General features: G+C 36.5%; 7 protein-coding genes across 7 annotated transcripts in view; 5 read left to right on the forward strand and 2 right to left on the reverse strand.

Moving 5' to 3' along the window:
• Nucleotides 1-189: 189 nt before the first annotated feature.
• On the forward strand, nt 190-2,602 carry FDP41_003310 (uncharacterized protein; the record flags this gene model as incomplete). The annotated part of the gene is made up of 3 exons (XM_044706601.1): nt 190-566; nt 660-1,045; nt 1,152-2,602. 3 exons carry the CDS (start codon nt 190-192, stop codon nt 2,600-2,602), a joined length of 2,214 nt encoding a protein of 737 aa, XP_044562701.1.
• Nucleotides 2,603-2,643: 41 nt separating this feature from the next.
• On the forward strand, nt 2,644-5,062 carry FDP41_003311 (uncharacterized protein; the record flags this gene model as incomplete). The annotated part of the gene is made up of 2 exons (XM_044706602.1): nt 2,644-2,804; nt 2,962-5,062. The coding sequence occupies 2 exons, from the start codon at nt 2,644-2,646 to the stop codon at nt 5,060-5,062; spliced, it is 2,262 nt and encodes a 753-aa protein (XP_044562702.1).
• Nucleotides 5,063-5,948: 886 nt separating this feature from the next.
• On the reverse strand, nt 5,949-9,272 carry FDP41_003312 (uncharacterized protein; the record flags this gene model as incomplete). Its single annotated transcript, XM_044706603.1, has 1 exon — nt 5,949-9,272. One exon carries the CDS (start codon nt 9,270-9,272, stop codon nt 5,949-5,951), a length of 3,324 nt encoding a protein of 1,107 aa, XP_044562703.1.
• A 1,689-nt stretch (nt 9,273-10,961) lies between these two features.
• Nucleotides 10,962-16,547, forward strand: FDP41_003313 (uncharacterized protein; the record flags this gene model as incomplete). Its single annotated transcript, XM_044706604.1, has 3 exons — nt 10,962-12,184; nt 12,271-15,592; nt 15,666-16,547. The coding sequence occupies 3 exons, from the start codon at nt 10,962-10,964 to the stop codon at nt 16,545-16,547; spliced, it is 5,427 nt and encodes a 1,808-aa protein (XP_044562704.1).
• Nucleotides 16,548-17,462: 915 nt separating this feature from the next.
• FDP41_003314 (uncharacterized protein) lies at nt 17,463-19,295 on the reverse strand (the record flags this gene model as incomplete). The annotated part of the gene is made up of 1 exon (XM_044706605.1): nt 17,463-19,295. The coding sequence occupies one exon, from the start codon at nt 19,293-19,295 to the stop codon at nt 17,463-17,465; it is 1,833 nt and encodes a 610-aa protein (XP_044562705.1).
• A 446-nt stretch (nt 19,296-19,741) lies between these two features.
• On the forward strand, nt 19,742-21,304 carry FDP41_003315 (uncharacterized protein; the record flags this gene model as incomplete). The annotated part of the gene is made up of 1 exon (XM_044706606.1): nt 19,742-21,304. One exon carries the CDS (start codon nt 19,742-19,744, stop codon nt 21,302-21,304), a length of 1,563 nt encoding a protein of 520 aa, XP_044562706.1.
• Nucleotides 21,305-21,384: 80 nt separating this feature from the next.
• Nucleotides 21,385-22,172, forward strand: part of FDP41_003316 (uncharacterized protein) — a gene marked incomplete at both ends in the record, with an annotated part of 2,020 nt that continues 1,232 nt past the window's right edge. The window contains one exon of the mRNA XM_044706607.1: nt 21,385-22,172. This exon is cut by the window's right edge and continues 579 nt beyond it. Coding sequence (XP_044562707.1) covers nt 21,385-22,172 — 788 coding nt within the window.

The raw sequence follows: 22,172 nt of genomic DNA on the forward strand, positions 1-22,172 counted from the left end.
CATTTACCAATGATATTGAACAACAAAGAGGAGTCGATATTTGTGTAATATTTGTGAAGACTATCGTAAATCAAACACGAGCTTTGTCAAGAACAGAAGAGGAGGCATGTTTCTCGGATCGAGTTCCTTAATGGATGTCATCTTCTTTTGGAATTATTTCATGAACGCTTGTTTGGAAATTTCAGAAAAATGTCAAAAGTCATTGTTCGCTTAGAGAGAGAAAGCTCATCCCTTGCAGGCACTAGTGCTGCTTCCAACAGCACATCAAATGTTGAAAAACCTTTACTCGTTCTTGAAGATAATACATCTTTTGATAACCTATTGAAAGACATCAAAAACAAGGCAAAGAATTTAAACTTTATTTCGGACGACAAATGCACCAATTTTCGACTCAAACAAAGTGCTGAAGAGGAAGTGTGTCTTTCATCAGATCAAGATGTTTGGATGTTCATTGATCAATTTAAAAACCCAAACACAAAGAAAGAAAACAAAATTCTATCTTTCAAATTATTGATGGCCACATCTCCTCCTTCCAATAACGCAACAACATCGAATATCAAAAAATAGTGTCACTTCCTACGAAAGAATCACAAATGCTATTAGAAACAACAGCACCAAGGACTCGAATTTCCCTCCTTCGTCGTTCGGAATTCAAACAGTGCAGCCTCAAGAAAGTCACAAGAATGTTCAAGTGCCAACTCAAGACAACAGGCCTTTGCAGCGGAGACAACGAGACCTTTATTTTCCTTTTCCAGTGACATGTTTGCACTTGGAGTAACCATTTATCAACTGATTTCATTCGATTTAGTGACATCTTGGTCAACGTTAGTCATGAACTCGAGAGATGATGTCATTCACCAATTCATTACTTCACACATGAAGAGCAATTACTCGGATTTACTAGTTCAATTAATTAAATCAATGGTTCGGTTTCAATGTGACGATAGAATTAATGTCTCTCAAGTATTAGAAAAACTTTCACCCAAGAAGAAAGAGACTTCTTCACCATCGAACAACAATCAAAACAAGCAACCTTCTCACAAACGTCCTCAACATCATCATCCTTTGACATTCATATTGGAAAGAAGTTTTTGAGTCAACAGGATTATGTGAAAGCATACGAATATTTCATAATGAGGATTCCAATGCAGAAGCACAATATTACCTTGGATACATGTATGATCAGGGACTTGGTGTGAAACAGGATGATCACTCAGCTTTACAATGGTATGAAAAAGCTGCCAAACAAGGACATACTGAAGCCCAATATTCTGCAGCTTTAATACATGAAGACAATGGTCATGATCAACAAGCGACAATTTGGTATAAAAAAGCAACACGTGCAGGTCATGCAAAAGCTCAAAATTACATGGGATACATATATGAACGTGGCAGTAATGGAATGCCACAGGATTACAATATGGCCTTTGGATGGTATATGAAAGCTGCAAATCAAAATGATGTGGATGCACAATACAATGTAGCTCTCATGTATCAAAAGGGGTTAGGAGTGGAACGGGATCCCTCATTAGCATTCCACTGGTATCAGAAAGCTGCCGAACAAGGAGACAAGATGGCTCAGTACCGAATTGGATTCATGTACGAAAAAGGAAACGGTGTGAAAAAAGACGATGAAAAAGCGCTCGAAATATACACAAAATTAGCTGAAGAAGGCGTTTCAGACGCTGAGAATCGTCTTGGATTTATGAACGAACATGGGCTTGGCGGTCTGACGAAAAATTATGAAGTGGCATGTCAGTGGTATAAAAAAGCAGCTTCCAAAGGCAACGCCAATGCTCAATTCCATCTTGGTTACATGTATCAGAAAGGTTTAGGCGTCTGGCAAGATTACGACCAAGCCGTACGATGGTACAAAGAAGCAGGTGCGCAAGGACAAGTGGATGCCTTGTTTAATCTTGGTGAAATGTTTGAGAAGGGAATTGGAGTGGACATTGACAATGTTCAAGCTGTGAAGTGGTATGGAGCAGCTGCACTTAAAGGTGACTCCCAAGCACAACTTTGCCTTTGTGATATGTATCTCAATGGATTAGGTGTTGAAAAGAATCGAAAAGTGGCTTTTCATTGGTGTTTGAAATCCGCTCAAAAAGGAAATGCTCAAGCTCAAAATTATCTTGGTTACATGTATGAGCATGCAATTGAAACACAAAAGGATTTGAATCAAGCATTGGAGTGGTATGAAAAAGCAGTCGAGCAAGAGAACATCTCTGCATTTGTCAATTTAGGATACATGTATCATTATGGACAAGGAGTCGATCAAAATTATGAAAAATCGTTCGAATTGTATTCTAAAGCAGCAAGTAAGGGTGACGACATGGCATTATATAATCTTGGAGTGATGTATGAAAATGGAGAAAGAGTTCAAAGAAATGAAAAGAAAGCTCGTGACTATTACGAACGTGCTGCTCAAAAAGGAAATGAAGATGCAAAGGTAAAACTAGTGTCCAACCATTCATCCTCGACGCTCTCAATGAAATCAGAAAAAGCAACTCCATCGAGGACAACTCCAAAGAAATCAGTATTTGGTATCGTTCGGTCACTCTTCCGAAAAAACGAACAAGACAATCACTGTTATCTTCCATGAAGTCAGTTGTGGTTGACCAACTGAAATATTCGTTAGAAAAAATGTCTTCTTCACCTCCTTATCCTCTTGCATCCTCTCCTGCTTCCATGTCATCATCCAACAACAGCAGTAGCACCACTGCCAATTCGGGACAATCTTCAAATGCAAGTGGTGAACAATTATATTATCCGATTGCTTGCGTCGCTTGTCGTCGTGGCCATAGGTTGGTTTTTGCTAAAAATTGTTATTGATCAATTTATAATCATATTCAATAATCATATTTAAATATGACGCGTATTTAATTATTTTCGTTAATATTCATGAAAATTTCTCTCATATCAACAATTTTTACATGATGTTCAAAAAAAACGATAAAATAGAAAATGTGATCGAAAACTTCCATCATGTACTGATTGCGTTCAAAAGGGTAAAGAATGTCACTATCCAGATCAGCTCAAACGAGGACCACAACGATCACAACCTTACAAAGTTTCCTTCACGATGCACTCTATGAACAATTCAAATAATATTTCCAACAGCAGCAAGAGTACTTCATCAAAAACAAAAAAGATCACCTCAAACATCAGTACTAATGATCACAATACGATCAACAATAATATGACTCGTGATCACACCACAAATTTTAGCGACCATATTGAAAATCATTCTAATAGTGCAAACAATGAAGAGCAAAGTGTCAACTTTCAAATAGTTGACATGTATTTTGATATTGTTAGTTTGGGATGTCCAATTATTCAGAGATCAACCATGCTTGACATTATTGCAAAAAATCCATTGAATGAACAGGGTCCTGAAAATATTTCACTTCTTTATGCCATTCAAGCCAACTGTTTCCAAACATTGGGCAAAAAACACGAAGGAAGGAAAGCATTCTTCACTGCACGGAAATGTTTATCAGAAGTTTTTGATCTATTGGATAACTTTGCAATTGCTGGAACATTTCTTTATTTAGGACTATTTTGTTTGAATGAAGGAGAGCTTGGACAATGTCGATACTATCTTGGAAGCGTTCAATTCTTTATTGATCGAAACAAAGATCGTCTCGCAGATAATTTGCAGTTTATATATTTATGCAGATCTTTGCTTTATACAAAATTACAACTTGAGGAGGCAGAATCCCTTGAAATCTTAAACCAAGATTTAGATTTCACAAAATCTTCACATCTCGATGTTGTGGTAAGCACAGAAAAATTTACACAACAAGTGTTTCACATGAAGAAAATGATGGACTTCTTTTTATACATTTCACAAAACATGAAAGACGGCGATTGTGGAATTTCCGGATTAGCCATTCCACAACCTCAATTTTCATCGAGTACAGAGGAACAAGCAATTGTGGCACATGCTCAAATGATAATTAAACCTCAAGCTCAATTCAATAGAGTAAGACAAGAGAAGTCACCTGTCACTGCTGCTTTGACCAAACTCATGTATTTATTTATGGTTGAAGGTGTTCGACTAGGTATTCTTTCAAAAACAGCCTCTGAGTCAGAAAATGCAATCATTGAGACTGCAAATAGAATTTCAGAACTTACAACTGTCTCCTATTTTCCATATTTACCCTCTCATACTCATTCGACTGTTATGAATGCAGCACGAGTTCATTTATCACTTGTTCAACAAATCTCCAAAGGTTTGAGACCTAATGAGGCAGAAGTGTCACTTGCCAAATATTACGACTATTTGAGAAATGATTTGAAAGCTCTCACTCAAATGGCACAACGCTTTTCAATTGTTGAAAAAAGAACCAAGAATTTATTACCCATGATTCAGCAAGAGTTACGAAATCGAGAATTACAAACCGAATGGCAATTACAAGCATTACTGAATCAACAACTTTACAGTCAGCAACAGAATCCTCAAAATACATTCCAACAAATTTTGAAACAATTCACAGAAGCCACTACAAGCAATAACAATAATTACATCAGAAAAGAGATTGGTATCAACAACACTGCTGCTAATCAAACATCCTTGATGAGTTCATTTGGAGCTGTTACATCCTATTATCATGTCGAGGGAAATAATTTTATTTCTAAACAACCAGCTCAACTCAGTCAAGAGTCTTCCTCTTCGACCAATGACAAGATATCTTTCAATGATGATTTTGAATTCAACAGAGAAGAATTTACCATTCCAGAAGATCAACATGCGATTCATCGAATGAGTGAAATCATGGGCTTTACAGTTGTTCCATCATCCTCATCATCCGTTACAACATCAACAACAACAACTTCCAATATGGATGATGTGAGCACATTCTTTATTGATGCAATCACTTCACCTTTAAATATTCATGTATTGCCTTCAACAATTACTGCAGAAAATACACAACAAGAAGAACAGCCCATTGTTTCAGTGTTTAGTTCAAATTATGCAATTGAACAAACACTTTCAACGAAAGTGAGCCAAGAAAATTATTATACAGATCCTTATCAATCCGATTTATTGTTGGAATAGAAAATGAGTTCAAAGTGACAATGGAGATGTCAACAACAATTGAAATTCAACCATTGATCATTCCACAACGTCAAGAGTCTAGCAAGAACATTTCTGGATATGAAAATTGTTGATCAAAAGTTTTGTAGTTCTTTTCTCAGTTTGTTGTTATTTCAGGTTCAAAACAATCATCTGAGCAATTCTCCCTCCTCTGAACATGTATTGAGGCTTGTAAATCTGATAAAAGTTCCGTATAGTTGGATAAAAGTTCCGTATAGTTGTACTGTGAAAGGCTTGATTGTTGCTCCTTCCTTGGGGTTTGTTGTCAACTGTTGTGCATTTTCTCTTTTAAAAAAAAAGTCAAATAATCCAATCTCATATTCCAATGTAGTCCTCTTCTTATCAGTACTCTAGGTCACACGAGCATCAATCCCAGGCCAAAAGATTGTGACCTAATATGGCTGTATAAAAAGGAGTGTGACCCAGAGGAAACTTTGATATGCAGGATCGTCAAATTACCAGTACCAGCAAGCGTGCGGTCATGAACTTGTTCGATCAACTCTTCAAGGCAGGTGGTGCAGGTGTGATGGTACGAATTACAAATATTCCAATCAAGGAATTGAGAGGCTATTTTATTGGAAATGGCAAGTTTAAGAGACTTTCTGAAGAGGAGGTTGCAGAAGCAAACCAATCACCTGAGGAGAATGTTCGTTATGTTTGAGTAACCCTTTGAATTCATATTGGAGAAGTTTCGTAGATGGCAATAATTCAAGAATTCGCTGGAACCATAGCTTGTATTTTCATTCCAACTCCATACAGATGAGACCTTAGCAATGACGTTAGCGATGTCTGTTAGATTAAAAGTTTGTATTCAAGTAGAACATTAATAATTTAAAATGATCTTTATTTACCAAGAAATGGCACTAATACGCAACGTTCTCAACATCAACTTTCTGATTTCGTCATAAAACAAAATAGCAAATGCCCAAGGTATTGGGTATAACCAAAAGTCAATACCGACAGGTCTAATTTGGAAAATAAAGTCGGAAATGAAAGGAACATATAAGAAGAAACAAGTCAGGGCAACAGCAAAGATGATACCACCATAAATCCACAAGTTGGCGGAGAAATTCTTTAAGAAAACAGAGGTCCTTCTAGTTCTGGTTGACATCAACGTAGCCCATTGGCAAATGACAATACAGAGGAAATAAGCTGTTTGAGCAGCACTCAAAATGTCGACTTGCTGTTTGGCTGTAATCTTTTGACCTGATTCAGCAATATACAAATCAGGAGCAGTATTTGTAAAGTAATTTGATCTGGCAGCATTCCAGCAATATGATGGTGGGATACCATAATATGCCAAAGCAAGGAAATAGCTGCAAAAACAACCCATAGCTTCAATCACACCAACTTGGAGATAAGAGTAAGAGAAAAGTTGGAAACCAACTAGCTTGTCTGTTTTGTTTCTTGGAGGAATATTCATAATATCACTTTCAGCAGGTTCGTAAGCAAGAGAAATAGCATTCATCAATTCAGTACCCAAGTCAATCATCAACACTTGAACACCTGTCAATGGGAGTGGAATACCAAAAATGGCATAGGCCAAAAAACTACTGACTTCAGGTATAGCGTGAGTCAAGGTATAAGCAATGGACTTTTTCAAGTTATCGAAAATTAATCTACCTTCTTCAACACCATTAACGATTGAAGCAAAGTTATCGTCCATCAAAATAATAGCAGCAGCATCCTTAGAAACAGCAGAACCGGAAATATTCATAGCAACACCAATATCAGCCTTTCTCAAAGCAGGAGAGTCGTTAGTACCATCACCAGTAACAGCAACACAGTGTCCCATTTCTTGGAATTTGCTGACAATCAACAACTTTTGTTGAGGAGAAGTTCTGGAAAATACGATTTGTTTCTTTCTCAAAATTGATCTCCATTCCTTTGAAGAGAGCTTGTCAATTTCTTCACCGTGCAAAACAACAGCATCAACCTCAGGTCTACTGAATGGAATTGACTCAGGAGAACAACCTTCTTCCATGGCGAGATCTTCTCTCGTAGTACAGTCTTCTTCAAGAATACCAACTTGCTTAGCAATAGCCTTAGCAGTAGCAGGGTGGTCACCAGTAACCATGACAACTTGAATACCAGCACGTTTACACTTAGCAATAGCTTCTGGAACACCAACTTTTGGAGGATCTGTCAAAGCACACATACCAATAAATGTCAAACCTTCAGTTGGAATCAACAAACCATCAGATGATTTAGTACCAGATTCTTCAGCTTCCAATTGTTTCTTTACACATTCCTTATCAACATACATTTGAGCAAAACCTAAAACACGTTCACCTTTCATGGCAAAGAAGTCATAAGCTTGTTGGAAGTTATTCTTCCACATTTCATCCAATGGGAGAACCTTACCACCAACTAAAATAGTGGTACATCTACTGATAATTCTTTCTGGGGCACCTTTCATGAAGAGAATAGCCTTTTCCAAACCTGGTTTTTCACGAACCTCCAACATCCACTTATTCTTGGAATTAAATGGAATAGTATAGAGACTGCTGTGAGCACCTCTAATACCTTGAAGAGTAGAAGTATCATTTCTAGTTTCAACAAACTTGATAAGGGCTGTTTCAGAAGCGTCACCGATACATTCTCTGTCAAGAATTGGTTTAGCAAGGTTATTTTCTGATTGAACAAAGGTGGTTGCACTACACAATGCACACGCTCTGACCATTGTTTGATAATCTGTCAAACTTTCTTCAGGAATCTTACTAAAATCTGGAAGGTCACCAGCAGGCTTTTCTTTCATCATTCTTTCATAACCAACAGCAGAGACATTACCATCGATCCAAGTTTCGACTACAGTCATTCTGTTTTGAGTTAAAGTACCTGTCTTGTCTGAACAGATTACAGATGTACTACCCAAAGTTTCGACGTGTTCCAATTTCTTAACAAGAACATTAACAGCCATCAATCTCTTAGCAGAAACAGTCAAACAAACAGTGACGACAGCAATTAAACCTTCCGGAATGTTAGCAGTAATGACTCCGATAGCGAAAAGGAAGCTTTGATACCAACCAAGACCAAGAGCGAGACCAACGACAAACAAAATCACAGAACTGGTCAAGGCAATGATACCAATACTTCTAACAAAGTTATCAATTTCTCTTCTCAATGGAGTCTTTAAGGTGACAGTTGTACCAGCAAGCAAAGCAATTTGACCAATAACTGTGACGTTACCGCATCTAATAACAATACCATATCCGCTTCCTTCAAGAACAGTAGTACCAAAGAAAGCCAAGTTGGCTGTTTCCAATGGGTTTGAGGAACTAGATTCTGATGTTCTTACTTGAGGATCAGATTCACCAGTCAAAGAACTGTTATCTACCTTCAAGCCACTTGCATGTAAAATTCTTAAATCAGCTGGAACGATATCACCAGCTTCAATTTTAACAATATCACCCAAAACCAATGTTTCAGCATCGACTTTTCTCAAAATACCATCTCTAACAACTAAAACTGTACTCTTTTGCATGGCAATAAAACCTTCCAAAACCTTTTCACTTCCTCTTTCTTGAATTAATGTAATTGATGCATTCAGAATGACGACACCCCACAAAATGACTCCCAAAAAAACATTAGAAACTGAATCAACAGTTCTCTCGATAATAGGATCCAAAATACATAAAAATCCGGCAAAAATCATCAACAAGGAGAATAAACTTGTGAATTGTTCAATAATCTTAAAGATGAATGGCTTCTTCTTTGGTGGTTTCAATTTGTTTGGTCCGTTAAACAATAACCGTTCTTGAGCGACCTTCTCACTCAAACCTTTGGCTGCTTCGGGGTCGGCATTGAAATTGGATCCATAGAGGTCCAATAATTTCTCTACTGGCATCTCGTGCTCTGTAATATCAATGGCCTTCTTCTTGGCCTTCTCCAAAACCTTGTTCTTCTTATCCTTTTTACCGGATTTATTCTCTTGTTCTTGCAAACTTCTGACCAAGTCAATACTTTGACGAACTTCTTCAAAGATGGCACCAACTTCTGTTGATGGCTTTTTATCGGTACTTGGTCTAGCCGTCGCAGCATGTTGTATGTAGTCCAATGATTTTCTGACAGCCTCGGCAAACGTATTTGTTGTTGTAGTTGTTGTTGTGTTGTTGTTGTTTGGGGCTGTGGTCGAGTCTATTAACTCGATATGAGAATCGACGTCGGCCATTTTTTTGTGTTCTTGAAGCGAAAATGGGTGATGTCGTCTGTGCACTCAAGTTCATCTTCTGTCGACCTGTTTGAGCCATCTTTCCAACTTGGATAAATATAAAATTAAAAAATAAAAACTGAAAACCGATTTGGTGATGATGCTATTTCAACACAACTTTCAGATAACGGTTGTGTGAGAATCAATCTCATAAAATTTTTGAATTATTTAATAATTATTTAATTGTTATTTATTTATTGCATGTGTTTCCTTTTCCAATACAAACTGTAAACGGAAGATGAAAAGGAGGATCAAGAGGATTGTATCTCTAGTTGTTGTTGTTCGTTAGGAGAAATTCATCATGAATATTTTTAGTGTGTTTGGCAGTTGCTCTTCTTCGAAATGTGAGCGCCATCATTGATGACACTTCTTGTGGAGATGATTATTATTGTTCTCTTTTCAATGAGTGGATTGGTGCGGGCTCATCCGACAAATTCACTACGATGATGATATTATTAGTGTGATCATGAAGCGATCATTTCAGTCTATAACAACTTTAGAGTGATTATTGGTGAATTTGACCACTATATTGTCGTTGAAAACCATTGCTCTCCAAATGATAGGAGGTGAACCATAACAACATTGATGGTTTTATTGACTGATAAGATTATTTCATTTGATGGAAGTCGTTCGGAGAGAAACTTTGGTGATCATTCCGAATATGAAAAAGACATGACTCTTCATTTGAACTTGAAATCGTCAAGTGTGATGTCAAAGGATTGTTTACATCATTTAAAAATTGAAAATTCAGAAATCTAGGACAATACAACATGTCCAACAAATTGTGACACGTATGATCAAAGATGAATTAGATCAGATCTCAATGAAAGCTCACTCAAAGATTCACAATGAGCAGATCTTTGTTTAAATGTCTAAAATGCAAGATATAGTCATGGCGATTGCTATTGATGAGTCACACATCACAACTTCATTATCAGTGACAAATTGTATCATCAGTTTCATTATCATCCAGTTCATTAAATGTGGATCAACTTCAAATCCTTCTCCTGTGAAAAAAGTCTTAAATTGAAATAATTCATCAACACTTTCACCATGTGAACGGCTTTTATTGTTATTTTCTCTTGCACCAACGCTTTATCGCAAACCACAACTTCATGCTACATTGTTTGAGGTTATTGTTTGATGTTGTGTGATGGCGTGGATCATGTTTGTTTGATAATACTTTTTGACAGAAGAAAGCACGTGATATTCTTTTCAGTTTTCACTAATGACTAGTATCAGACAACAAGAAAGCACATCTCCACAAATTGTAATTAAAAAAAACGAGAAGAATCGACAGAAGACCATCACACGACATCAAATCCACTGGTCAGTACAGAAATGGATCGAACATAGCTTGTCTCCGCGTTGTAATATTGGGAGATATCTCAGAATGTTCATTTCAAATCTATTAACTTGTTCCGAAATAGGTATCTCTCAGAGCCGTCGTGTCCTATCATCAGGTTACGATTTTTACAATGTCCATCTATTGATGTCAGACTCACCATGAACGGTATGGACAATGGAAATTATTGGATGTTGTTTGATGAGAGAGATGTCAATCCCACCATTGGACACACCAAATCTTGAATATCCCAGAGATTAATTGCAGTTTCAATTATTCTCTTTGAAGAAAAAAACAAACTTATCATGTCATCCAACAGAAATCCTTCCAACCACTTGGATGGAACTATAGAGAGACAACAACATTCAGAAGCAACAGATAATATTGTATTGGTTGATGATGGTACAATTCCAACAATTCCTATCATATCTCATCAAAATATTTGTCCAAAACCTCCCTCTGTCTTTTCTCAATCCTCCAATTCATCATCTCATAGCTTCGTAAATACGTTTGGACAGAAAATAATTTCCCAAATACAAGAGAAGGTTGTCTCTACACTGCTCGTATTAGTCGATTCTAAAAGCAAACAGGGATGGAAAAGTAACCTACTGGTATTGAGCTTGTATATTTATGCTTGGATTGGTTCTCTTGTGATTGGACTTGAAGGAGAATACAATTATGGGCTGTACGGTGCATATGTATGGAGAGTATTCAATTATTTGGTCAACTTTTCAATGAATGCCATCCCATATGAAGCAGCCATTGCATTATCTTCGATATGCATCTTGTTGTCCCTTTCTGTAATATGTTTATTTCTCTACACTTTGAGAGTTTATCATAAGGCAAAACCTTCCATCAAGACTATTCAGTCATTGATGAAGGTGTTGGGGATTGTCATTTATTTTGGACATTTAGTCATGACTTATTTGATGACTTCCTTCATTGATTGCAATTATTCAAGTTCAGTCACTTTTGATGGTTTCAGTGACCCTCAAAAAGTTTTGAATCGATTTCCCTCTTATATGTGCTTCTCTTCGAGTAATATTGCATTGATTGTTTTGAATTTTTTGGGAATTATTTGTTTAATTCTGAGCACTGTATTGTGCAGTGTTGTGTTGGGAAATACTCATATTCGAAGTGGGACTCCTTTTATTGTTGACAATTCATTATTTATTGGAAGTGTTTTGGTCGTTTCAGAAATTCAAATCACATTGAATGCAATCATTCCAACTTCTCTCATGTTTGTGAAGAGTATTATTCATATTCTCCTCTCATTTACACTCTTTATCATGCTCTTGTATTTACTTCCTTATTACAGAAGGGTTGAGAATTCACTGATTGGCGGTTTATGTTTGGGAAAGGCTTTCATTTGTGTTTTTCCTTTAATTTCATTTCTTGTCAATTCAAAGAATGAATGGGAAATGGGTTTAGCGTTTGTAACATCATCCTTTGGAATGTTTCTTATTGGATTCTTGATTGGATTTTTTATTGTTGAAATTTACACAAGAGTCGTTTACAAGGTGACAAGGTGAGTGAAAACACAAATTCCTTCTTCTTTAACCACATTTTGTTTTCATAATTCATTACATGATCTAAATCAATAACATGATACAGATTAACAATCATGCAAGGTGTAGTTGAATGTGCAGTTTTAATTATTGATGATTTTACACCTGAAGAACGATTTCAAGCAATCAAAAATTTGTTTGAAAAGGAAGCCATTGCTTTATTTAAAGAAATGGAAGAGAGAAAACAAATTAGAAATTTGGAACTATTCCTTAAATTTTGCATGCTTTCAGGAAATGCAGGAAGTGAAGATACATTCGGATTTTCAGATAAGGATATAGCTATTTGTATGATCAAATCAGTCTCTCAACACAAAAGATTTCAACACAAAAATCTTCTCGTTTCATCTAGTTTATTATGTGCATACTTTTGGGATATGGATCGTCAGGTGACTTTCCAACAACCACGAAAATCTTATTGCATTTCCTCTCTCGAATATTCTCAAACACTTTTGAAAAGAATGAGGAATGAAAAACTGTCCATATTCTTGAGTTTCATGTTGAATGAAAAACTAAAACAAGTTCAAGATTCTATTCGAAAAGAGAAAGGTGATTCAAAAGATTTTTCAGCTTTTGACATGTCTGAAATGTTGAATCGTCTTGAAAGAGACACTCTCACCATTGTTCAATGTAGAAAATTAGTTTGGAAAGAGCTAATGAATGATAATGTGAATGAAAAGCGAGTGTTAGAAATTAATAGAGCTGCCTCCACTCTCATCATGGAATGTGAAGAAACATTTGAAAATTCAACGAAACTCTTCTCTGAAGATAAGAGTCTTCTGAGATTGTATGCCAAATTTAATGAAGAAGTTCTCTTCAACACTGAGAAAGCTTTCGAGCTCTATCAAGATGCTCAAAGTATTGAAGAAGAAGACTCTAGGAAGGGACATGAAAAACACACCAGTCATATGACAAACACTGCTGCAAGTGTGAGCTTTATTTTTGGATCGAAAAATCGTGTGTTACCATCTACAGCTTCCTTCAAACAGACATCTCAATATAGAGGCTCAATGAATGTCAGAAATTCCTTATCCAAAACGAACTTGCATTTGACATCAAGTCTTAACGGACTACAAGGAAGCACCAAAGAATTAGTTGAGGATGAATCCCAACTTGACATTTCTGAAGCAGCGGACTCACCCGAAGTGAAAAAGGAAATAATTTACAAGAACTCCATTGCTACATCCGAGAACCATTTTCTTTGGTATGCCGCTATCATCTCAATGAACGTCATTGTTGGTGCTCTTTTCCTAACGAACGTAATTTTGGCATGCAAAGCAGTTAGTGCCTCAACAAAAGATCTGAATACGATTGAACATGCATGTACTCCTTCTGCACGGTCTCTCACTGTCATTTCAGATTTGAGAGTGCACCAAATAGTGTCTGCGTTATTTGGCAACAAGTCGTTTTCAACATCATTGACATCGGCTGGACTCCTCAATATGAGTGATTTTGACAAGACGTTCTCTGAAAGACTATCGATAGCGCTAAAAGATTTTTACAAGATTCAGAATTTGGCTCTTTCAGGTCGTTTATCAGATAAGATTTACCAACAGTATTCTGAAGATTCACATCTTGTTTATTTTCCAGAAATTCCACATGGCAATTTATATGGTCAATATCTCAACCCAAAACCAAGAAATGTGAGCATTTCCACTCTCACTAACTCTTTTTTGCAATATTCTGAGACAATGAAAAGCTGGAAGGGGAATGATTTTAACAAGACGATTCTTAATGATTTTATTACCATGTATATTTGGCACAATAGAGACACACTCGCTCAAAATTATGAAACTTTTTGTGAAAACATTTCAAGCGAGGTGTTCAGTAGTATCACGCTTTTTAGAAATGATGTACTTTACTATTGTATCGCCTCTTTTATAGTTTCCTTGATGTTCTGTTTACTTACTGCTGGTATTCAAATGATATTTGCCATGAAAATACGAAAAGTGGTGAAACTGTTTGAAAAATATATTCCAAAAGAAGCGATAGGCAAAATTTTCCATGAAATCAAAGTCAATGAGGTAGAAACAAAAGCCACTAGTACAATGTGGCACAACCCAATTCTTAGAACCCTTACCTATGTTGTATTATTTGGGGCGATATTCTTTCTCTTCTCTGCCCTTTTATTATATTTTGCCTTGTCATCTACGGACCAATCACGAAGTATTATTGCAAATATTGAATACTCAGTGAAGGTTGCAGCCTCTGCCCAGATTACGACGATGCACATTGGTGAGATTTTTGCGTTTGGAATTTTACCCTATGATAAATATTACTTGAATTCAGCATTACTCTTCGATCAACATGGTGTGTTCGAATACCATGAAGGAATTGATCAAATTACAAAAGATTTAGAAAGATATTGGGATAAGTTAGTATTTGGTCATGATGACATTCCTCCTCTCGTTGGAGAATATCCTGAAATTGATGCCATCTTGAAAGGCATTAATTGTCAACAGAACAATTCTTCTTCAAACTCAACCCAGTGTGAAAGTTTGAATGATTTGATTCACAACTTTCTTTTGAAGGCCATTGAGATTAATGAAATTTATGTCTCAGCAGGAAAAGATCCATATGCAGTGTTTGACCAATATTTCACCTATATTTATCAAGTATGCCACAAATTAGCTGACGGAATGGTTAACTTTATTCAAATTTATGTTGCTAGTGTTCAAAGAGATGACAGTCAAACTTGGACAATTTTAATTGGGGTAACTGGACTTTTACTTCTTCCCCTCATCGCCTATTTATCTATCTCAAGTTTTGAAAAACAATTTTCAGAAATGCATTGTTTGAGAATGATGTTAAATTATGTCAAAGTTGAAAATATTGATGCAAAAGAACCACTCCGAAATTATATTCTCTTCCATCAATTGAACTACTGGAATCAAAAAAAGAAAAAACAAGGAACAAGTGATGAAGACAAGGTTAGAAATGTCCTCCATGCGACAGTTGATGGAGCCGTATTGTGTAATCAAGAATTTGAAGTGGATATTTACAATCCATCAGCACAAAGAATGTTTGGAAAGAATATGAATGAAGTGGTGGGTCTTCCTCTCTGGAATTTATTTGGACAAGAGAATAAGGAACGAATTCAAACATCGTTTCAACACATGAAAACAGATACAGAAAATATTGTAAATGGTGAGACGTTGGAGATTGAATGTGTGAGAAAGAATGGAACTCGATTCCCAGCGAAATTGAACATTTCATGGACCACTTTTGATGGAAAGGCAGTCTTTTTGTGTTTCGTCAAAGATATTACAACAGAGAAGAAGCAAAATTCTCTTCTAGCTGAAGAAAAGAAAACTTCAGAAAATCTATTGAGAAATATTTTACCTGAATCAGTGGCGAAAAAATTGAAAAATGTAAGTGTTTCATCGAAAGAGATTGCAAATTCATCCATGATTGATATCAAATGTTGAATTATTCTCGAAATAGGGAGAGACATTTATTGCAGAAAAACTTCCTGACATTACTTGTTTCTTTTCTGATATGGTTGGATTCACAAAACTTTCAAGCACCATGAACGCACATCAAGTAGTGAAAATGTTGGGTGAAATTGTGAATGGATTTGATTCGTTGACTGACAAGTATGAATTAGAAAAAATCAAAACCATTGGAGATGCATATTTCTGTGTTGGAGGATTGCATCAAGCAAGTGATCATCCAGAAAGAGTTTTGAGATTCGCCATGGAAACATTCAGAGTGGTGAGAAAATACAATCAAAAAATGATTATAGAAAAGTTCTCAACAGGAAATGATTCAACAACGCCTCCGCCAAATAACTTGAACACATTCATGACACAATCCAACAGTACAAACAATTTACTCCCCTCCTCCTCATCAATAGTTTTTCTTAATATTGATCAGATTCATCAGGTGGATATTAGAGTTGGAATCAATACCGGTGCTGTGGTTGCAGGGGTGATTGGGACTAAAAAGTTTGCCTATGATTTGTGGGGAGACACTATTAATGTTGCTTCTAGAATGGAATCCACTTCATTGTCTGGAAGAATTCAAATTTCTCGTTCCACTTATGAACGAGTTCATGATCTGGATTTGCAATTTGAAGAACGAAATATCGAAGTGAAGGGAAAAGGCGTCATGCAGTCGTACTTGTTGAGTGACAAGGCACATGAGAGAGCTGTTTTAAGCACTGGAGAAATTGAGGAATTAAGAGACGTTGAAGCAGAAAAACTAGTTTCCACATCAAAGAAAGTTTTAGTTCACGAACAAGTTGATTCAAAGACCAGTCACGACCATTTGCTCGTAAAAGAAGAAGAGGATGAAGTAGTAATGGAGTCCTACAATCAACAGTAAATAGTGCAAACATTTTCCCTTTTTTGATCCTTCCTCTGAAAACAGAAATAATAATTAAAATTTCTTCCCATCGTATGTCCTATTGTTTTAAGCTTACTGATGTGGTCTGTCTACATGATGTGATTGCTTCTCTCTCATGTGGTCGCCAATCTTGGTTCAGAGGACAAGTCTTCCTCAATTATTTTATTTTTCTGGGTTTGGGTTTGGGAATATCGCCCATTCAGTGATCCCAAAAATTTGTAATTTTCAAATAAACAACATATTTAGTTGTCTTAGGACCTATAACGATAGGATCTTGCTCGTTTATTTGTTCTGACATGTCGTTCACAAGAAAGAAAAAAATTTCACGTTTTCGCTGGAACTTGTGCGACGGTAAATTTCATAGACCTCAGGTTGATATATTAAAAAAATTGATGCAGACATGAAACCATGCCCCATAATTCCTCAATGATAGTAGTACTCATGAATGATATATATATATGAAATTTGAGAGGTTGGGAAAGACTCCTCGGATCGTGGAGCATCCCTAAATTTGGTCAACCATATATCAGGGAAAAAATTTGTCACCCCAGGAGGAGGGACACTGTCAGTAACATGATTTGAAGTTGAACTTGAAAATAATAATACAAGTAGTGAACATCACATAGAGTGTATAGTGACAGTTGTGACACTTGTAGATGACCATGGTCACGACAGAGGCAAATAGTCAAATTAGTTGCCATTGTGAGAGACATGGTTATGGTCATGAGATGAATCTTGTAATACACCTTCTACATGACCACTAAGATGTATAGATGTTGTTTATTTCATCAATTGTCAACTAAGTATGAAACGGTGAAGCTCTCCTCTTGGTGAGTCAGTTTTAGCTTGAACGAAAAATTTTCGGGTTGAAAAGTTCAAAAATTGAAAAAATATTTATTGGCCCTTCGGTTCCTCAGGTCTTTCGTTTTCCCAGTATTGATTAAAAGCTCTACCCATCAAGAGCGATAGAATTGCTTGAATGTCTACCCAGTACTTGATGATGTCCTGTTTTCTTCTTGTAAAATATGTGTCGGAGTTAAGAATGATTCCTCTGCTGTCGATAAGGAATTTGGAGGAGGTTAGAATTTCATTTCGGTCATGGGGAATCAATTCAATGTTTAGAAGCCTCTTCATCTGTTGTTTAGCATACATTCTTTCCTCCGATAGTAATATGCAACGTGTGGAATAATGTTCAATAGTTCCGGTGCAATTACATCTGGGGCAGGTGTGAGTTTGTTGTTTAAATGTTTTCATGTGAACATTGTGCATGTTTCTCCAGATTGCATATTTTTGTTGGGGAGAGATATTCTTTGACTTCATGAAATTGAATGTTGTTGGGAAGATGCAAGAAGGGTTAAACTTATTCCTGCTCTTCAAAGTTATTGATTCATTCCATTTCTGAAGTTGTTTGTTCTTGATGAATGTTGCAATATCTGGAATCCAGTGGTTATTGGATTTGAGGATAATTTGGTTTTGGGTAAGTTGTCTGTGAGGAATTATCAATTTTCCTGATGTGCATCCCTTTTTGGCTAATTTGTCTACGTGAATGTTACCACTATTTTGGTGGCCTTTAACTTTGATGATGGTGATTTGTAGGTTTTTAGATTTCTTGAGGAATTCAAATTCAGTTTTAAGGGGGAGAAATGGTCCTCGGTATTTAGGATTTGATAGCAAATTGATACTTATTTCGCTGTCTGTGTAGATTTTTGCTTTTGATTTTGTTGGTAATAATCGGAGAGTGTAGACAATACTTAGTAGTTCAGCTAAGTTATTGCTATGGATTGGGTCAAGTTTGAATTTGTGTCTAGTTGTTATATTTTTGGATTGTAAAATAATACCAAATCCAGCTCCTTGTTCAGTTTTAGATCCATCAGTCCATACTTCAAAGTTTTTACATTTCTTATGGTATTTTAGTGATTCTTCATTTACAAGTTGAGGTATGTAGTTGCAGTTATCAACTTTAAGCTCATACTTCCTTGCTATGTGGTGGAAGTTTTCAAATATATTTAGGTTTTTGGATTTTTTGGTGTTGAATGTTGATGTGATAGCATCATTTACCGCTTCTTGCATGAGTTGGTAATTGTGACATGAGATATTAATTAATGATTTTAGGGTTATGATATCAGTCATCATTTCAAGGCATGGAATACCCATTCCTCCTTGGTAGTTTGGTAAGTATAGGCATTCTTTAGGTGTTCTTGCATCAATATTTAGTTTTCTTTTGATTTGGTTTCTGATTGAAGAGTCGAATGATTCTATTTGGGATTGGCTTATTGAATTACTGCGTGCAAGGTGTGTAATTTGGGATAAGGTTTTAGATGTGACTACTTGTTTGAGATTATATGGTTGAATCAGATTAATTGGGAGGATGTTAAGGATATTCATCATCTTATGTTTCCTTTTTTCTAGTTCTTCCTTAAATAATTTAGATTCAAAAAGATATCCTCCGAGGATTCTTTGGTTGTCTTGGTTTGGAATTTTGGTATTGTTAATCAAGGCCTCATTTGGTTTAGGGAGTGAAGTTGTAACTGATTTGGATGGATTAATTTCTAGGAATATTTGTTTGAACCATCTGTTAATTTTCTTGAGTCTTTTGTTGTGGAGAGTAATGTTAGAATTGATAATTGACATATCATCGGCAAAACAAAGTGTGGCAATATCATCAATGTCTAGATCTTGTGGAGTGATTGGGAGTTTTTCTCTTTCAATAATTTTATCAATGATCATTTGGGAGATGCAGTTATAGATTAGAGGAGCTAGAGGACATCCTTGTAAAAGTTCAAAAATGATACAAGGCCCCAGCGAAAATGTTAAATTTCACTCATATACGATAAATATATGATGACAACATGTGGAAACGACATATGTGATGGGTCCATGTATGTTGTACACTACCAAAGAGAAAATAGTTGTATTTGTGATAGGTTGAGATGTTAAAGCATATTATTAATTCAGATATTGAAGCATATCAAGAGTGGTTGAGAAATAGACATTTTCATGTCATGGATCTTGCAATGCCCCTTCTATATGATCAGTACAACATGTTTATGTTGTTTATTTCATCAATAATGAGTCATGTCTGAAATAATGAAGCTCTTTCCGTGATGAGTCATCTTTCCCTCGGAAAGTTTGTTCGCAAGTTCCCGCCAACTGTCAAAATCAAAGAGTAAAAAATGTCAAAACAATGCCCTGTGAAAGAACTCTCTTCGGATTCTCATGACGAATCTATTTATGAAAATACTTCTGGCAAAGCTGTTCACAAAGACATGCCGGCTCTTCTCGATGAGACGGATGACGTGGATGATGTGAACAGTGACACTGAAAATGTGGAAATTGCGAACAGTGATGATGACTCTGATAATGGCTTTCTTTACGAAGATGCAACCGATTCAGATAATGATGAAGATGATGATGATCGCAAACTTCGATGCTTTTTGAATCCTTCACTTCAAGATTCCGATTCCGAATGTGATAATGACCAAAAATTCACATTGAAAGATGTGTTGGCTCCTGCTGAATTTATGATTCATTCAAACGAACATCAATATTCTGTACCATCCAATGAAGTTCCACATTTACTTACTTCTCTATTAGGGATCCTTAATGGCACAAAAAACAAAAATCGACAACTCAAAGATTTACAAATTATTAAAGAGACACTTGAACTCTTTAAAACTGAAACTGAAGAAAGTGATAGAGATTTCGAAAGAGAAGCAATGAAGCATATTAAAGCTTTGCTTAAATATGATGATCTTAAAAGAGATGCTGTAGACAAAACAAAAAAGACTGAAACAATTGTTCAGATGGATCTTGCTGCTATGAAAAAGAAAGCACGTTTACCGAAAACTAGCTGTGACAAATACGAGTCTGAATTACTTTCAAGAAATCACGACATAATTCGATCCGTGCTCAACAATGCGAAACATTTAAAACCAATGGAAAAACAAAAGCCAAAGGATTTATGTCCCTCTGTTCCGGAACTTGAATTTAGTAAGGACTTAGATGAACTTTTTGTAGGACTGAAAGACACTTTGTCATTGAGTTTTGCAAAAGGAACGGAGGAATATCAATTGTATGCACTAAGAACCTATATGTTTTTCTATAAAAAGATTGTTGTTGGCAAGCCATTATTTTCCAAATACCAACCTCAACCATTTCCAATGAAAAAGGTGACCTTTTTAATGTTTTTAATTTGGGCAAGACAGAGTGGTTATGCCTATAAGACAGTGAAAGATTGTTTCTGCAATGCCTTGTGTCGTCTTTTTGAATTGAATGCAATTTTAGGTGCATCGCCAAGGGCAGCTCATTCAGAATTGGTGAGTGGAGTGCTTCGTGCTTTAGTTAGAAAATATGGAAAACAAACATTCAAAGTGAATGCTTTATTGAACGGACATATGTTTGCTTGGATAGATGCGCTAGATATGAACAAATTTTCGGATATCATGTTGAAAACGATCATTCTCATTGGTAGATATTCTGGATTGAGAGGAGATTCTCTTGTTCACATGAATTTAGGGGATGTTAACTTTAATGTGAAAAATTATGACAAGAAAGAATTCAGCGTAAATCTCAAAATGACTGTAACTAAAGAGAAAGATTTGAGAGGAAATGAAACTCGTGAGCTATGTATTTATGGCAAAAAGAATCAAAAGTATTGTCCAGTTATTGGATTGCTTCATTATTTGTTTATCCGAGACAAAGAAATGTTTACGAATAATTGTAAGACATGGAAATAATTTCTTTTGGGAAAAGATTTTTCTATTAAGAACGAATTTTTAGATCTTCCTTTATTTGTTTAAGTACGAAGCAACAAACGATGGGTTTGGGTTTGGGTTTGGGTTTGGGTTTGGGTTTGGGTTTGGGTTTGGGTTTGGGTTTGGGTTTGGGTTTGGGTTTGGGTTTGGGTTTGGGTTTGGGTTTGGGTTTGGGTTTGGGTTTGGGTTTGGGTTTGGGTTTGGGTTTGGGTTTGGGTTTGGGTTTGGGTTTGGGTTTGGGTTTGGGTTTGGGTTTGGGTTTGGGTTTGGGTTTGGGTTTGGGTTTGGGTTTGGGTTTGGGTTTGGGTTTGGGTTTGGGTTTGGGTTTGGGTTTGGGTTTGGGTTTGGGTTTGGGTTTGGGTTTGGGTTTGGGTTTGGGTTTGGGTTTGGGTTTGGGTTTGGGTTTGGGTTTGGGTTTGGGTTTGGGTTTGGGTTTGGGTTTGGGTTTGGGTTTGGGTTTGGGTTTGGGTTTGGGTTTGGGTTTGGGTTTGGGTTTGGGTTTGGGTTTGGGTTTGGGTTTGGGTTTGGGTTTGGGTTTGGGTTTGGGTTTGGGTTTGGGTTTGGGTTTGGGTTTGGGTTTGGGTTTGGGTTTGGGTTTGGGTTTGGGTTTGGGTTTGGGTTTGGGTTTGGGTTTGGGTTTGGGTTTGGGTTTGGGTTTGGGTTTGGGTTTGGGTTTGGGTTTGGGTTTGGGTTTGGGTTTGGGTTTGGGTTTGGGTTTGGGTTTGGGTTTGGGTTTGGGTTTGGGTTTGGGTTTGGGTTTGGGTTTGGGTTTGGGTTTGGGTTTGGGTTTGGGTTTGGGTTTGGGTTTGGGTTTGGGTTTGGGTTTGGGTTTGGGTTTGGGTTTGGGTTT

Source organism: Naegleria fowleri (assembly GCF_008403515.1).
Source record: "Naegleria fowleri strain ATCC 30894 chromosome Unknown tig33, whole genome shotgun sequence".
Taxonomy (NCBI): domain Eukaryota; phylum Heterolobosea; class Eutetramitea; order Acrasida; family Naegleriidae; genus Naegleria; species Naegleria fowleri.